Source organism: Lolium perenne, chromosome 1 (genome assembly GCF_019359855.2).
Source record: "Lolium perenne isolate Kyuss_39 chromosome 1, Kyuss_2.0, whole genome shotgun sequence".
Classification (NCBI taxonomy): domain Eukaryota; kingdom Viridiplantae; phylum Streptophyta; class Magnoliopsida; order Poales; family Poaceae; genus Lolium; species Lolium perenne.
In genome coordinates, this window is record NC_067244.2 from 54,693,150 (window position 1) to 54,711,262 (window position 18,113).

An 18,113-nucleotide genomic window follows, 5' to 3' on the forward strand; every position below is an offset into this window, starting at 1 on the left:
TTGCTTGTCAACACCTTCTGCTCCTCGTTGGGATCGACATTCTTACTTATCGAAGATACTACGATACACCCCCTATACTTGTGGGTCATCAGAAGGGCCTTTCTTTTACTTTATGTTGAGTCAGTTTACCTACTTCTTTCTATCTTAGAAGCAAACACTTGTGTCAATCGTGTGCACTGATTCTTACATGCTTACTTATTGCACTCATCATATTACTTTGTGTTGACAATTATCCATGAGATATACATGTTGAAAGTTGAAAGCAATTGCTGAAACTTAAATCTTCCTTTGTGTTGCTTCAAAACCTCTTATTAAGAATCTATTGCTTTATGAGTTAACTCTTATGCAAGACTTTTTGATGCTTGTCTTGAAAGTACTATTCATGAAAAGTTTTTGCTATATGATTCAGTTGTTTAGTCATTATCTTTTCGTTAGCAAACTATAGACCATTGCTTTGAGTCACTTCATTCATTTCATATGCTTTACAATAGTATTGATCAAGATTATGTTGGTAGCATGTCACTTCAGAAATTATTCTTTTTATCGTTTACCTACTCGAGGGCGAGTAGGAACTAAGCTTGGGGATGCTTGATACGTCTCCAACGTATCTATAATTTCTTATGTTCCATGCTAGTTTTATGACAATACCTACATGTTTTGCTCATACTTTATATTATTTTTATGCATTTTCTGGGACTAACCTATTAACAAGATGCCGAAGCGCCAGTTCCTGTTTTCTGCTGTTTTTGGTTTCAGAAATTCTACACAGGAAATATTCTCGGAATTGGACCCCACGAAGACAGAAGTCAATATTTTGCCGAGACGAACCCAGAGAGCCAGAGAAGGGCCAAAGGGGGGCCAAGGGGCCCCCACACCATAGGGGGGCGCGGCCCACCCCTCTGCCGCACCGACATATGGGGAGGGAGCCCCCTGGCTCCCTCCGAGGCCACCCTTCCGCCTATATATTCTCCCAGAAGTAAAAACCCTAGGAGCATCGGTCTTCCTCCACGAATAGTTACATAGCCGCCGCCATCGCGAAGCCAAGTTCGGGGGACAGAAGTCTCTGTTCCGGCACGCCGCCGGGACGGGGAAGTGCCCCCGGAATCCATCTCCATCGACTCCATCGCCATCTTCATCGCCGTTGCTGTCTCCCATGATGAGGAGGGAGTAGTTCTCCCCCGAGGCTGAGGGCTTTACCGGTAGCTATGTGGTTCATCTCTCTCTCCCATGGTGTGATCTTTATGTGATCATGAGCTTTGTAATCTAGTTGAATATGTAGATGTTACTCTTGTCTATTATGCACTCTAGAGGTTACTTTAATATGAACTCCGGAGTCACTCTCCACGGTGTGATGGTGACAGTGTGTGCATCATGTGTGATTCCTTTATGACGTTGTGGAGCTTGTTTACTCCGGCTTGAGGTGTGCTTTTGTAGCCCTACACAATGAATGGTGTTTGTCATCCAACAAGAGAGTGTTTGAGAGTAGCATTTATTTATTCAATTATGTGATCATTGTTGAGAGTGTCCACTAGTGAAAGTATGATCCCTAGGCCTTGTTTCTAAGCATTGAAACACCATTTCCAACAAGTTCTGCTACATGTTCGCTTGTTGCCATTTTTATTTCAGATTTCAATTACTACTTATAATCATCCATATTACTTGTATTTCACTATCTCTTCGCCGAACTAGTGCACCTATACATCTGACAAGTGTATTAGGTGTGTTGGGGACACAAGAGACTTCTTGTATCTTAATTGCAGGGTTGCTTGAGAGGGATATCTCTGACCTCTACCTCCCTGAGTTCGATAAACCTTGGGTGATTCACTTAAGGGAAACTTGCTGCTGTTCTACAAACCTCTGCTCTTGGAGGTCCAACACTGTCTACAAGGATAGAAGCACACGTAGACATCAAGGCCTCGCTGCAAACGGGCTGGTAGGACAAAATATGGCGTGCAAGTTTCTCACTGCGAGCACGCACAACTAAATAGGAACACACGCCTATGATTACTTTATACTAGGATGCTTTTATCATTATACCTGCAAATGGCCACGTCTTGATTATTATATGAATTATCTTATCCATGCAGCGCCCGTTCATCCATCCATGTGCCTACAATATTTTAATCCTGTTGTCTACTGCAATCATCGCTACTGCTGTTTTTATATCATTACTGTTGTTACTCCACTACTACCACTGCTATAAAACTGTTACTACTGATAAACTGTTGCGAGCAAGTCTATTTTCAGGTGCAGCTGAATTGACAACTCAATTATTAAAGCTTATAAATATTCTTTGGCTCCCCTTGTGTCGAATCAATAAATTTGGGTTTATTTCCCTCGAAGACTGTTGCGATCCCCTATACTTGTGGGTCATCATGCGACACAGCGAGGGCAACGAGGTCCTGGCTCTCCACCTACACGAAGAACACCGGCAACCGCTGCCTGGTAGCGTGCCCCAGGTTAGCAGGACGGTCGACGTGAACCCTTGGCGCGGTGATCTGGCGGTGGGCTTCCATGAACGCTACATTGGGGTCACGCAGCTGCACCCGGACGGCAATGTCCCTTGCGTCCAGTATGGGCCATGTCGAGAACATTTCCATGAAGGGCCAGTTCTGCAGATGCAATGACAATGCAAAGAGTTAGCAATGACAAGATCAAGTCCAAGCACAAGCACAAGCACAAGCACTGTCAAGTCCATCATGGTGCTTGAGCTTGGCAATGCCAAGCACAATCATTGTCATGGACAATGCCAATGTCAAGCACAAGCACTGTCAAGTCCATCATGGTGTTTGAGTTTGACAATGCCAAGCACAAGCACTGCCATGGACAATGCCAATGCCAATGCCAAGCTCAAGCACTGTCATGGACTTGGGCATGGCAAGCAGAACCACTATCAAGCACACGCATGCACATGGGCATGCATTCTATCTACATTCACGTCGATCTGAGCGGCCAGACAACTATGTGATCTACAATGTCACATAATCGATCTAAACAAGCGGAGGAGGAGTCGACTGAGGGTACTTACGATTGGGTGGAGCGAGAGCGGCCCAGTCTGAGGAGGAAGAGGACGCACACAGGCGCCGGTAGGTCCTCGAGGAGGTCGCACTCCAAATCCGGGTTGAGGAGGAGGCGGATCCGGAGCGTAGGTCCTCTGGTACGGCGCCAGTGCCGCGGTCGGGAAGCGGGGCGCCGATGGTTTTGTTGGCTGCCGACGAGCACGAGGTCGGCTGAACCCCGGTGGCGGCACGACGCGCGGCGTGCCGTTCGGTGCAGCCGGACACGGTATGCCCCATAATATCGGCGCCTGCATCGTGGTCGACGAGAACCCCGGTGGGGGATCCATCTCCCTGCTGGAGCCCGGTGCAGTTGTTCTGGGCGTTGGCCTTTCTCCTTCAATACGGACTCTAAAAAATGGCTGACTTAATTCCTGCGAAAATAACGTGTGTCTGGCCCAAAACTAAAGGTGACGCAACACCATGTAATCATATGGACGAAATTATGATATGGAAAACTCTATATTTCGTCTATGTCTTCATCTCCAATTATGGTGGCTTCAAAGTTTTGAAATCTCCACTTGCAGCGTCCTCTTCAATCCTCACATGTTGGCAGCCATCTCCATGCACGATCATGCTCAAAAACTTGTTCCTCTTGTCCATGCTAGGTCCATCATTCCTAAGAGTAACAAACACATCTGATTTATGCAATATCATATTCTCATGTATGTGGGGAATAATTTTAAAAACGAAAGTACTTGATACTTAAGTTGTTTGGCACGAGCTCGAGTGATCGATCCTTGTATTTGTGTGGCTGTAGGTACAACGGTTGTATCAATAGATGGGATGTCCTCATCAGTAGAGGATAGGTAAAATTGTTGTGTTAAAAGAAAATTATTCAAATGATTAAAAGGAGATTATTGCTTTTCAGATGGATTAAAAGGAGATTATTGCCAGACTTTGCAACCGCCGTGTTTTCAGTGCTTCCGTTCCACAATTCTGAGGCGTGGGCCCGTCAACTCTGAGTCACGAAAGGCACATTGCCCACCAATTACTCGCCCTCGTCCAAAGCCATTTCGGCAGGAACAGAACGAGCTACGCGCACTCTCCCTGACCGGTAGGCCCGTCCCGCACCCCACCCTCCATCGTCGCTTAGAGCATCTCCACTCGTCCCCCCGAACAGGCCCTCGGCGAGCGTTTTTTCCATCCGGACGGCGAAATTCGGCCCAGTCGCGCCCCCGGTTCCTCGTTTTCGTCCGGATTTGGGCCTAAATTCATCCGGCGATCCCACGCCCCCCCCGGCCCCCCGGGGAGCGCTCGGGGACTCCGGACGAAACGAAAGCGCGCGAAACGGCGAGGAAACTTCCCGCGCGTCTGGTGGCCCCAACTTGTCGGCGAGAGAAACCGATCGTCGTCCTCATCGCATCGTCTTCCGCGCGCTGTAAAAGCCTGCCGCCGGTCTGCATTCGCCGGCCACGCGGCGAGTTAATGTCGTCGTCTTCCGCGCACGCATCGTCTTCCGCGCGCACTAAAGGCTGCCGCCGGTCAGCTCGCCGCGGACGCGTCGCAATCCACGCGGCATTTAATCCCCGCGCCAGCCACGCCTATATACGCCGGTCCGCTCGCCGCGAGGCGTACCCCGTGCTCCACTCTCCCTCCACTCTCCCTCTACTCTCAAGATGGCGTTCTACGACGACGACGGCGCAGCCAACAACGGCTTCCCCCGCCGGTCGCTCCACGCGTGGGAGGGGCACCTCCTCCACCAGGCGGGGTACCCCTGCCCGCCGGACACGAGGCCTCCCGGAGGCGGCTGGCGGCTAAGTGCTGGCGGCGTTCCAATCCCGCCGCCGCCGCGGGGCCATGCCCTCGACGTCGCCATCGAGGAGGCGAGGATGACGATGACCGACGAGGAGCGCGCCGACCCGCGCCACCACCCCGACAACTACACGCGGTGGAACTCCTACTTCCTCCAGCGGTGGGAGCGGGAGCTGGCGGCCTACGACGGCCCGCCGCCTCCGCCTGCGCGCAACCACGCCGCGGGCCGCCGACGGTGGTGGAGCGCGCCGGAAAGGACGTTGGCGAACGTCCTCGCGCACATCGAGGGCGGCAACTACCCGGTGCTCACGATGCCCCCTCTATCGGCATCGAGGGCATCGGCGAGCCGCCGTCGGGGAAGCGTCTGGCAGCCACGGCGCATGGCTGCCGGCTCGTCGTCTTCGGATCGGCGTCAAGGTCATCCTTGGCGCCGGTGAAGAGGAGGAGGCGACGTCGCCTTCGACGCCGGTGCGCGTCAAGAAGGAGCCGGCGTCTCCGCCGGCGACCGAAGGGCGCAGCGGCGGCGCCCTCGTCATCCGAGAACGACCTTCCGCGCCGCGGGCGGCGGAAGAAGACGAAGAAAGAGGCCGCCGCAAGCCGGCTCGCCGAGGAGGAGGCGAAGCGCGGAGGAGGCCGCGATGGCGGAGGCGATCGCCGGGTCGCTTGCCGACCTGGAGGAGGAGAAGCGCGCGGACGACGCCGCTGGGCTGGGCACGAGCGCGGCGCGGCGCCGAAGGCGGAGCGGCGACGGCGGCTGCCGCCGGACCTGGCCGCCGCACGCCAACTCGCCGCCCGCGCCGCTCCAACCGCCAACGACGATGTCGCGCGGTACCGCCGTCTGCGACACCTCCATCCGGCGTCGCTGTCCCCGTCGTCGACCTCGAGTCCTCCGACGACGATCGGTACAAGCCATCCCCGGGGTGGGGAGACGCCGGCCAGGGCAGCAGCAGCCAAAGGCCGCGCGGCGAAGGCCAACGACGACGGCTCCGACGACGACGGCGACGGCGACTACACGGTGTTCTACCGCCATTTGGGCATGTAGAGCGCCGTGTTTTAAAATTAGCGTTTGAATTCACCTAGCCGAATTCGAAATATAGTCGAATTCGGCCTCTATGTATGAACTCCGCCCGTTTTAGTCTAAATATCATTAAATTTAGTCTATATTCACCCGAATTTAGCCGAAGTTTGTCAAGTTTCCGTTTTTTAAATTCGCATCGTCGACTTCGCCTGGGCACGCGGCTGGGAAACTACTGCCCCCCACGCCAAATCTTCCTCCAATCCGGACGAAAATTTCGCCGGATTTGGGCGTGGGGAGCGCCAACGAGTGGGGATGCTCTTATAAATACGGCGACCCTCTCCCCTTTCCCTCGAAGAAGCAGACACACACCTCCCCATTCAATCAAATCACCCAGTCCTCATTTCCTCCCCCTCGAAGAAGCGGTTGCGTGTTCGCGGAAGACGAAGCAGAGACCAAACCCTCCTCCCCCCTCGCGCCGGCGGGGAGCGAGGCCGCCGACCGCGCCGCCCGCCCGCGAAGGTAACGCCGCCGCCTCCTCCGATCCCCAAACCCCGCTCAATCCCGTCGCGTGCGTGCGTGCGTCCGATTCGGTGGGGGGCAGTTGGTCTGATCGGGGGTTTCCTCCCCGGAGCGGCCCCGTTTTCCGGCGGTCGATCGGTGCCCGCAGGTGGATTCCGGGGGTGCTGCGGGGGAGGAGAGGGATTTGATGGGGTCAGATTGATTGGTGGATTGGGGGATTTTGGGGCGGCGGGTCTCTCCAGTCGTCGATGATTGGCGGCTTCTAATTGGCGCGATGGGTGCGGTTTCGGGCGGTGCGGGTGGTTGATTCTGTTCCCGGATTCGGCCGGGCTGCCGTGGTCGTGTGATTTAGGCGGCGGAGCGACGTCCTGCGAAATGCCCTCCTTACTGCGCTCTGGGCTCTCTGCCGCAGCTTGTTTGGGTTCTGTACTCGCGACTTGCCCGCACGACTCACTTGCATGATACTGGATTAACAACAGTTAAGCTGTATCCCCTCCCTCAGCCTCGTATTTGACCATACTATGTTTTATGACGTTTTGGTGAATTGATCATTGTGAAGAACAGCACCACCGTGCTTCTTCGAGTTCTGTTGACAGGTTCCTCCCCTTTGGACTTCAGACCATTGGTGGTTTGGTGTGACTAACGATCTGTGACCCGGCAAGCACGGTCCCCATAAACATGAAATGCTTCTAACCTGTCCTGACCTCACTGCCCAAGCTTGTGCTGTTCTCTACTCACCAACTGGTCCATGTCAAACGTGCTGTGCTGTCCAATAATCTCTGATCGCTTGATGATTGCTCTACACAATTGCCTGCAATCCATTCATCTACTTGCTTGTCGTCGTTTCATCGAACCATCCATCTACTTGCTGTGGTCGTCTGGCTCGTCTCACTCAACCATTTTATTATAACCTTTCACTGGATTGGCCATTATTCATGCCACCTATGTGTTTCAGTTTACCTGTATAGAAGATTCTGCCCGATTGGTGCTCCCAGACACTAGTTAATCCTGTTCGATGAGTTCAGCATCCTTTCCCCTAATCTTCTTAGTTCCGACTGTAGTGCACAAAACCCTTATACATTTGACCTTCCAAACTGCCGATTAAAGCCTTTGGACGTTTTTCCCATTTTTTTACTAGAAATATATCCATGATGAGCTCCAGAATTTTGTAGTCAAGAGAATTCTTACCCATGTGGGCCTACTTCTTTTGTTTCTATGTCCTTGTTCTCTTTGTTTGCAGCTTTTTTCCTTTGCTAACAGCAGCCAGTAAACTATTTTATTATTATTTTCAATCTCAAAGCATCCACAGCACACAAACTATTTTATTTGAGCATGATCATTTAAGTTGAACTTATGTGTGCACCATGCATTTTGTCTGTTCAGTGGTCACGGTTAATTGTATATGTAAGCGTGAAGAATTAAGAATGTTCACACTATAAGGTATATCAGTGGAAACATACTCCATGCTATCTCTTAACATCTAAGTGATCATAAGATTAAAAAAATCATGTGGTATGTATAACTCGTGATAAATCTCAGCCTTCAAGTGTACCTCCTGCAATGCTACGACCATTAGATCATGGAAGGTACTCTTTGATTCTTCCATCCATGCTGGTTGTTTATAAGCTCCATCCAACAGATCATAAAAGTTCTACAGCTTCAGCTCTTCCTTAGATGCAGAACTGTTCTATATGTTAAGGGCACACCACTATAGTCCCATGCTTTGAGATTATGCATGAAATTCTACAGTACTTGCACCAACATGTCTTCTGCATTGTCAGGTATTTCTTGTTGAAATTTTGAAGACTACCATTACAGTATTTTATGTTGTCGGAAATGGCACACGAAACCGTTATCTCTTATGGAAATGCAGGTTATAGTGAGATTTGGCTTCCAGAGTAGCCCACGTCCTTGAAAGCAGACCATTAGAGTTGGAGTTCAGTCTGTGGGAACATGATTCAATATCATTGTTTGTTTGACTTCAAATTGGGCAAATGCGGGGATTAGGTTGGGTAAGCAATTGTCGTTTCCTCCAATTATCTGATGGTCAGGAACCCAGGTTAGTGAATAGTTTCAGAAATACTGCACCTACAGATTTAATCTGGCCAGTAAGCTGGAAGCAACCACTCCCAGGTGCTAAACTTTATTCAATGGGTACTATCACCTTTTCTGGGAAACAAACCCTTTCCGTTCATCTCCCTTGCCTTTATTCGATGGGTTTGTCGTTGGCCTTCCTTTTTCTCTAGCTTATGGCTGCTCTGACTTATCCTGGAACAAGGGAAGTTGTATTTATTCTGGAGGATTATAGCTTTGGATCTAAACAGATATTAGTATAATCTGAATCTTTTTTCCCTACTTGTTCGTACTTCTTTCATTTGGACTGAGTTATTAATAATGTTGCAGGTACTAGTTGATCTTTCAAAGTAATGGAGATTTTTGTTTTCTTGTTTGACTTCTTGATTTGCCAAAATGAAGCTATGGTCAAACAAATGGGCGTTTTTGGGCTTCTCGATTCATGTTGCCAGTGCTATGTACTGACTGCAGCAGTAGCAGCAAATGGAAGAGCTCTTCCATCTGAGTTATGCCATATGAGGACCTATTTGGCCTCAGAAAGGGCATATGCTCAAAATCATCGCATGTTGTCCTCTTGCAAGATCGTGTAACACAACAATATTCTTAAGCATCCCAAGTCAGGCCCCAATGTGGTTTTTGGAAGTGGCGCCCTTTCGGGAACTGGATAAGTGTACGGAACTGCTGCCAGACTTGGCACATAGTACGTGTAGCCTATTGTGGTTTGTTTCGTGAAATTTATGGACCAAGTATGTTGGTGACGATATATGAACCAATGGCCACTGTTAATCTCTGTAGAAGGATTTCGTGATCCATGTGAGTATTAATTGGAGCAGTGCAGGCATGCACTTTATACAAGAACCATCAATTTGCTTGCCATGGTTTGGATGACTAATTCACCAATAGAATGGTTTAAAATCTGGAAAAGTAATGTAAGGCCTAATGGTCCCTGCCAAATTAGTTGAACCAAAGGCGCTTTTCCAAGATGAATTCAGCTTAAGATGTAGAACTGGCTGTGATGAGGGTAGCTGGGCCCTTGAAACAAGCTGAGTTCTTATGGTGTTGAGAGAATGCATTTGCAGATTGCCATTTGACGGGAATTGAAAGGAGAGAAAGGATATTGGAATATAGATCAATTGATGGGACTGGAACAAGATGCATGCACACATAAACAGAACAAAAGGGGACAACAATTTCATGGAGGAACCTTACCAATATCACACACCTGGAATCTATTTAAACGGGCCATGTTTCTACCTGACATGCTATGACCACCTGACTTGACGATATTTCCAGGATCGTCTGAAGCTGATAGCTAGGATTACACTTCTTAGACATCAAGTTATGTTATCTTGTTCATAGTATTGTGTACACTATCTATCTCTCCCCATGGCATAGCTCATTGTGATAAGAGCTCATCTCATACTATGTAAATGTTGAATTTTAAGTCAGATATTTCTTATACTTGCTAGAATGTAAATAATAGCCGTACTATTGGAAGAATGCTGTCACCAAAGTTCACAGTAGTTCAGTTCCAACTTCCTTTGCTATTAATTGTATTATCATGATAACATGATTACGGATGCTTACCATAGGTTTTTTGGCCATTAGAGATCTGTTATTTTACCTACTGTACACCAGAGATTCTGGTCTTATCTTTCTTGCCTGGCTTGGCAAAATATATTTCTGAAGGCAGTTTTACATGGTTTGTACTCAAGTATTGGAGATTTTTGTACAGCATAATCCTAAATTCCTAAAATACTTTTGCTGTGTATAACTAATATCATGTGTGTCTATCACTTGATGAAAAGTTGGATGTAGTCTTGGTATGCTGCTTTGTATCTATTTTTGTCTAAATCCTGTCTAAAGTTGGAAAATATAAATGTTTAATCATATAAAATTGTACATGTAGTAAAATAGTTCCTTTTGGCTTTTCAGTATGAAGCCAAAATATCTTCAAAAAGATTTCTTCAAAAAATTTGCGCACGAATAATCACCAAAACATGTAGGCACAAGAGTTGAATTTCTTAAGTTATCAATTTAATGGACTGTACTATATATTTCTTTACCAGTTTGTATTATCTATCATCTCAGTATCTTCTGTAACACAATCAAATTACAGAAAGCTGCAGTCAATTTTATCTGTACAATTTCAACATAGATAGTAGATGTAGTATTTTTTATTAGGAAACTAAAATCTTAAGGTGGATAATGTTGTCTGGAGTAACATAATCAAATAAACTAGTACAAAGTCTTTTTAAATTCTGGCGATCTGCAAAGTCAGCCTATGTAAATAAAGTTTCAAAAGGATGAAAAATTTGAACTGTTCATAACAAATCCTGTACTCTGTTGTTATGTTCTAGCCCGTGGTGCTTCCATAACCAAAGCTATGTCATTATACTCTGCTACTTACATTTCGTGACAAGTTTTTCCAGCAATAAGTATGCCACAAAAGATTGATATGGGAAACCATTGGCATTGCCATCTCTGTTTTGAAAATATGCAAATCATAGTTTGTGGTCATTTTTCTTTTCTTTGGCCTTACATCTCAGCACCATTTGGATTTTTTTTCTTTGGCTTCATATATGTCAGAAGTTTTCTGCCAAATGGAATAGATAAATGTCTCAGCACCATTTCAAAGAGATATAGCTATACATGTGAAATTATCATGTACTGTAAGGGTGACTTGTGGGGTGAATTGTATTTTCCAACATAATTATCATTTTGCTGTGACTTAGCATTAATTCCCCAAAAGGTTGCTCGAACCGCCATGAGGAATATCTGGTGTGCGTGTGTTGCTTGTTTTTGATCTCGTTGATCTTGGTCTTTGACACTTGCTGCTTAACTCTTCTATCTCTTTGCTTCTTCTCTTGAGATGTGAGAACGGTTGTTTGCATGTTATCTAATAAAACTATAATACGCAGTTAATAACTGCATAGGACTGAATCATTTGGCTTTGGGCATCTCTATTCCGCGTGACTAATCTCACATCTCACACGTGTAAGGTTTGAAATGGCTGTATTTTGTCTCTGAAGTTCATGCATTTTTATGCTGTATATAGTCACCTCTCCTTTAAGTTTCCTTCTTTTAAATGCCAAGTTCTTATTTGCAGCTGCAGCTTCTTTAGCTGAAATACTAATCTTGAGCCTCAAAAATTCCAGATTAAGCAAAACATCTGATCAGACTGTACATGCGTCATGGCTGGGCATCAGTATAACAATTCCCAGATGTCCAGAATGGATCATATGAACCAGCCACGCAATGAACCTCCACCTTTTGGTACGAGAACTTCACTAAAATGCTGTTTTATTATTGATGCACCTAAATTATGGGGAACTCATTCAGTTGTACCTTGTTTATCTCAGGTCAAAAGTTATTTATGCATCCTAGAAGTGATGCACCTAATGGAGCTGGGCCATCTGGTTATGGGGGTACAGCAGTTAGATCAAATGACCTTCCATCTTCAAGCTACGCCAGTCAGTCTTATAGTCAGCAGAGTGGAGCCCCTGGAACCTTTCATGCTTCCCATGTTTATCCTCCTGCTGGAAGCTCTAGTAGCGGCTATGCACCATACAATACTCAACAGCATCTAAGCTACCCACATAGGCCTGAAGATAATTTTATTTCTGGAATCCATGTGGATGACAGAAGGGTTGCACTGAAGCGAAGAAATCCCATCACTCATCCTGCAGATGGTGTCAGTGCCAGAGGCTATTATCCTGGCAGTTCTTCCAATAATCAGTTCTCTGGTTACATGCCTCCCAATCCAGTTCCTACCCCTGAATCCTGCCCTCCACAAATAACTTCAAACATGGGTTCAAGCCACTGGAGTGATCATCACTTTATAAATCATGAAGGATCTCAGAGGAATGTGAGGGGACGCCACGATCATAACTCTATCCATTCAGAATATAATACACCTACAGCTTGCCCATCAAGCAGCATTCATTTGCCACCTTACCGTCCAAATGCAAATGCCCCTTTCGGAAGTGCACCAGTACAACGTGATAGAGCTCCTTTATCTCTACCTCCAAGAATTGTCCCCCCAGGTTAGTTTCAATTTTTGTCTTTCAAGCAGTATCCTTTGCTTTTAATCTGATGTGTTTCCAGTGTTTCTTTATGCTCTTCCTAATGATGTAGTACAACACTTTGGGTAGTCTGGTGGACTAGTCATATCTTAGATGGTAGATGAATGGAATAGTCGTGGCACATTGATATCATGTTTGAAAAAAAATAGACGCTAGGGAGGGAGGCCTCCTCAGTTTATTTTTAAGGGGGCAAGAAGCAATGGTTTATTCATCCCACAGGGATCGACCCAAGGCCGTCTCGAAGCACACACAGTTGCCGCACCACTGAGCAGCTCAGCTCTCATGATATTATATTTGGTTATCTTATACTACTAAGCGTAATTTTTGATACCCAATTTCAACTATATTCCAGTTTTTAATGAAATATGGATTACATGCATGGTAAGGTGGTATCCCATTTCTTTTAGTTTAATATTGTTCCAGATTTTCGCTATTCAAGAAGCTAAGAACTTTTTCTACTATTTCCCAGGAACAGATGGAAGCACTAGCATAGCATTCAGAGAGAGGCAATACTATCCTGCTCCGCAGGGCACCAACATAGGTGCTCACATGCCAGTACGTCCTGGTTCTTCTGACAGTGCACCATTTGTTCATGGTGGATATGCTCCTAGATCAGCTCACCATACCACTGTCCGCAATTATCTTCCACCAGCTTTTGCAACTTCTTCCCACTCTTCCGTAGTCCGGTGTGAGCCTTCTAACCCCCACTATCAACCTGCAATCCCCAGCTACCCCCCTGCAACCTCTGCAGCATCATCAAGTGTCCAGCCATTACATGCTGAAGCTGCTGCATCTTTGAGACATCCAAGGCATGTATCCGTAGGGCACACTGGTAGCGCAAGGAGTAGAAGGATGAGGGATTCCTTTCATTGTTTCAATCCTTCGACGATTGAGGACAATAACTTGGGAAGATCTGCAGCCGAGGTAGATAATGTTTTTGTTCTCTCATTATTGTTTCAACATACTACACATTTTGGCATTGTATCTGATTTAGTTGCACCCTTTTTGAAGCGGTTTATGATGCTGGATCAGTTGGTCATCCACGAATCAAGGGAAGCATTTGATCCTCACTGGGACATGAGACTAGACATTGATGACATGAGTTATGAGGTAGGAAAAACTTTTCTAGCCTCTTATTGCCTATTGGCTACAGTAGCATCAAAAATGTGATTGTTTATGTTGATGTATAGGAGCTCCTGGCTTTGGAAGAAAGAATAGGCAATGTGAACACTGGTCTGGCGGACGAGAAAATCTCAGGCTGTGTGATGGAGCTTGCTTGCCACAGCTCTTATGCAAATACACACAATGATCAAGACAATGCAAGATGCGTAATTTGCCTGGTAAGATGATACACCTAAGTAAAATAATTACGAAAAATGACATTTCATAATCTGTCTTCCTGGCTATAAGTTTGTTCATCCATTACCGCCTGCTGTAGGAGGAATACAGGCACAGGGACTCTCTCGGGAGGCTGAAATGCGGGCACGACTTCCACGTGGGCTGCATCAAGAAGTGGCTGGAGGTGAAGAACGCCTGTCCGGTTTGCAAAGCTGATGCCGCAAACGAGACCACCTGAGGAGGACCAAATGGTGCATCCCTCCCTATTTATCCTAGTTCAGGCCAGATTTCATTTATGTCTGCTCAAGTTGGGTGTGTAAATAAGTAGTCCAAAAGTCAGGATTTGTTTTGTGAGTTGGCTTTGAACTCAAAAACCTCAGGATGTCCAATGTAAGTAAAAATATTTAAGCAGGTTATCAGTTAGCTGTCCAAAGCATCCATTTTCCTAGCAATTAACTTGCTCTAAAGTTGTCCTCTTTACTGGGAAGTCTTTGCTGTTCACATCTCGAGTTTCTTCTCATGATTAGGCAGACGGCCGTTAAGAGGTTGTTCTCGTGCCAGCTTGGCCTCTGCTAGCGAACGGTATGGTTGTGTCATCAGAATCAGTGATATCGCATCTGATCTCATCGAGCTGCTTGCTTCCTTGCTTGTTATTTCTTCATGCTTAGCATTTCTGACTGATGCACCACCCTCCTGACCCAGATGGTTGGGTACGGTGTTTGCATCTGCAAGGTGATGAACAGTGTGATGGCCCTATTATCTGTCTGATCAGCGTTCATATCACGATCAGACGGCGCAGAAGGATGCCCTCACGTGAGAGCCGTGAGATAATTGCTCGCCTTACAGCTCGGAAAGGCACTTCCAGGCTGCACGATTGAGTGTGATCTTCCAGCCTACGATGGATATATCACTGTCCCTAGATAAACAGTCGTTATGTCTCCTCAGAGAAATCATCTTATGAATATGAGATACCAACCCTTCGAGAATGAAGTTGTGCGTTTTTTTCCCCACAAGTTTCCAAGCATTTGGATTAACATCTAAATAAAATCATCCTTGCCTCACTTGGTGTATAACTGACAACTAAAAATTGCAACATTTTGTCACACTATTTGTAAGTACACGTGCAATATGCGCGTTCAGCAAGGCAGGGAATGCAAGTGTCTGTTCCATGATTAGCATCTATTTGGATCACAAGAAGCACACGAATACAAATAATATAAGAATAGCGACGGAGACAAGTCATGGCAGCTCCTTATTTGTGTAATTTTAGCTAGTTTTGCCCCCCTCATATTAAGATTGCCCCTCTTGAATATAATTCATGAAAATTCCTCGACGTCACATGAATGGGTAAAATGTTGGCCGAGGTGCAAATGTTGTTAGCCATGAATTAGCTAAGATAGGTAGAGTTGAGAAGAGAACGGAAGTATGGTTTGCCAATTTTCCTCCGGAAATTGCAAAAGCTGCTTCAGATGATTGTAATTCTACCTTGATTTAACATTTCTATAGAATTGTGTCAGAGAGAAGAAATCCTATAAAATTTGGGGCATATGAAAGAAATCCATAGCAATTTGGCAGCACCATTCTATTTCTATGAAAAGATCATCTGGAGCAAAATTGTTGAAGGATTTGAATCATATAATAAAAAACTACAGTCCAGGGACGACTTCCAGTCACCAAATGTGTCATTCAGAAATAAGTAGCATGCGATTTGCGCAAAAAATGATTAGTAGCATGGTTCTAACCTTCTTTTTCTTCAGCCTTAGATCTTGGTATTGATCACGATCAATTGAACCAAACAAAGAAATTGTGTATTTATAGTTGTATGTATAAATATATGAAGAAATTACACGCTTTCAGTATCATGATTTTAGACTAGCAATGTGCAGGTTTAGGTGACCGAGATCTAGGCAAATTCCAGGCAGTCGAAAATTAGAAAAAAGGGTTAATCAAAACCCACTAATTAGCACTTAGCTGCTCCAAGAAGCAACCAAGGCAATCCACCTGTTAATGTTCCATCCATCCATCGATCCACTTCCATCTCACCCTACGTACAGCCTAATTAACCTTCTGATCCCACTTCCATTAATAGCATCACCATATATATAGCAGAGCAAGCTCGCGGTAGCATCACACAGAACAAGAAGCTAAGAAACACAAGGCAATGGAGAAGCAAGCGCGAACCATGGTGGCCTCCATTCTCCTCGTGCTCCTCTCCTTATCCTTAACCGCCCCTTCGGCGCGCTGCCAGACGGTGGCGACGGCGCCTGCACCAGCCGCGGCCCCGGCGAAGTCAATCAGGGCGGTGCTGACCAAGGCTGGGCAGTTCACCAAGTTCCTCCAGCTGCTCAAGTCCACGCAGGAGGAGGATCAGATCGACTCCCAACTCAAGGGCAAGGCCTCCTCCGGCGGCTTCACCGTCTTCGCGCCGACGGACAACGCCTTCACCTCGCTCAAGTCCGGCTCCCTGAACGCGCTCTCCGACCAAGAGAAGACGTCGCTGGTGCAGTTCCACGTGCTCTCGCAGCTGCTCCCCATGGCGCAGTTCGACACGGTGAGCAACCCGCTGCGCACGCAGGCCGGCGACACCGGCAGGGGCAAGTACCCGCTCAACGTCACGGCCGACGGCGCCGGGAGGGTGAACATCTCCACCGGCGTCGTCAACGCCACCGTCGACAGCACGCTCTTCACGGGCGACAGGCTAGTGGTGTACCAGGTGGACAAGGTTCTGCTGCCGTGGAAGCTCTACGGGCCGCCCGTGCCGCCTGCGCCCGCGCCGTCGCCGACGGTGGACAAGGACAAGAAGAAGGCCGGGCCGGTGGCAGTGGCCGACGGGCCGGAGGCTGATTCCGCCACGGCGTCGGAGGCGGCGCCTCGCGGGATGCGGGGCCTCGGCGTCGGTCTGTGCGGGGTGGCCGTCGCCGTGGCAGCCGCGTGGTGTGGCATGTGACGAGGAAGTGTTATGCTGCCATGTCATGCACTTGAAGGTTGTTCTCTTCTCTTTTCTTCCTCGTGAGACGACAGTCAACATGTTCTACAAATGGCCAGTTGCTCTGGTGTTTTTTTTCTTTTTCGTTTTGGTGTTGTTTCTGTACGATTAATGTATATTTTCTGAAGTTTGGTGTACTGTAACATTTTTGTGCTCGCTGTTTCTCTCCCTGCTAAAAAAAAAGTTCAGTGAGTCACATGGATTAAGAGCGTCGTCCCGTCTCGAGTGTCGTTTCCCGTGGGAGAAAACACACGACAACGTCCACGGGCCACACCTGTTCGTCCGGTCTCTGTTTCTGATTTATGGGTTTTGAGTATTTCTCACTTAAAATGAGAACTAAATTAATTCAGACTCAGCTGTGTTATCATATTCCAGTTGCATCTCATGTTGCAACTCACTAGTAAAACGAATCACGAAATAATATAATGGTTCAGGGCAGTTGCAACCTATGTTACAACTCATGCCTATTACGAATCATGAGGCAATCCAACGATCCACATATCTTTCTCAGTTGCAACCGTATTTGCAACTAGAAAAAAATTCAGTTGCAACCATATTTGCAACTAGAAAAAATTCAGTTGCTACTCATGCTAGTAAGAATCACGGTGGTGCAATCCTATGGTTTAGAAGTCGACTGACAACAAACCTAATTCTCAGTCGACTAAGAATTAGCAAAACCGTTGTTTTATTCCCCCTCTTCTCCTTCTCGCGAGCCACCAAAACCGTTTGAAGCACCATCGGCAGAACCACCAGGAGTATGTCACCTCCCGATTGGCAGCACCACCGCATCCCCTGTATGTTCACATGGCTTCATAGGTAGTCTCTGTGGCCCCCCACTCGCCGAAGACACAATCGCATCTTCGCTGATGTAGCGGAAATGACGGTCCTTTGTAGCTCTCAACGACGCCGCTTGTAGCTCGAGCAAAGGCCGCTTGCAACACCATCGATAACACTTGGAGCTCCTAGCCACGCCTCCCGAGCCGTCTGTACCGGCCACTGCTTGGCAGCATCGGCTTCCTCCGCTTGCAGCTCTACCGATCCAAACTTGCAGCATCGCCAACGATGATGAATCTAGCTTTGAACACCATCATTGGCACTGGCAGCACCGCCGCTTTGCACTCGCATCATCTTCGTCAATGTTGAATCCTGCTTGTTGAACCCCCCTCCCGCTTGCAACATCGTTGGAGTTTCCTCTTAGCTCTGCCGCCTACCACTCACAACAATGCCTCCCACCCAGTGCAACAACGCCGAATATTGCTCGTTGCAAAGTCGACGACCACGAT

The 18,113-nt window shown here is 47.2% G+C and overlaps 2 protein-coding genes across 7 annotated transcripts; both read left to right on the plus strand.

Annotated features, from left to right (window-relative positions):
• The first annotated feature begins 6,186 nt into the window (after positions 1-6,186).
• LOC127292610 (uncharacterized) lies at positions 6,187-14,277 on the plus strand. Of its 6 annotated transcripts, XM_051322066.2 has the most exons (8): positions 6,665-7,934; positions 8,023-8,129; positions 8,222-11,697; positions 11,784-12,467; positions 12,976-13,430; positions 13,518-13,616; positions 13,697-13,846; positions 13,945-14,277. In XM_051322066.2, exons 3-8 carry the CDS (start codon positions 11,616-11,618, stop codon positions 14,080-14,082), a joined length of 1,608 nt encoding a protein of 535 aa, XP_051178026.1. In that variant the 5' UTR covers positions 6,665-7,934; positions 8,023-8,129; positions 8,222-11,615; the 3' UTR covers positions 14,083-14,277. The 6 variants fall into 6 exon arrangements, with proteins under 6 accessions (XP_051178044.1, XP_051178026.1, XP_051178033.1 ...); XM_051322084.2 differs by lacking the exons at positions 6,665-7,934; positions 8,023-8,129 and adding an exon at positions 6,187-6,348 and having other exon boundaries at positions 11,580-11,697; XM_051322073.2 differs by having other exon boundaries at positions 6,665-8,360; positions 8,752-11,697.
• A 1,681-nt stretch (positions 14,278-15,958) lies between these two features.
• Positions 15,959-16,957, plus strand: LOC127292645 (fasciclin-like arabinogalactan protein 11). Its single transcript, XM_051322093.2, has one exon. It carries the CDS (start codon positions 16,006-16,008, stop codon positions 16,789-16,791), a length of 786 nt encoding a protein of 261 aa, XP_051178053.1. The 5' UTR covers positions 15,959-16,005; the 3' UTR covers positions 16,792-16,957.
• Positions 16,958-18,113: the final 1,156 nt, after the last annotated feature.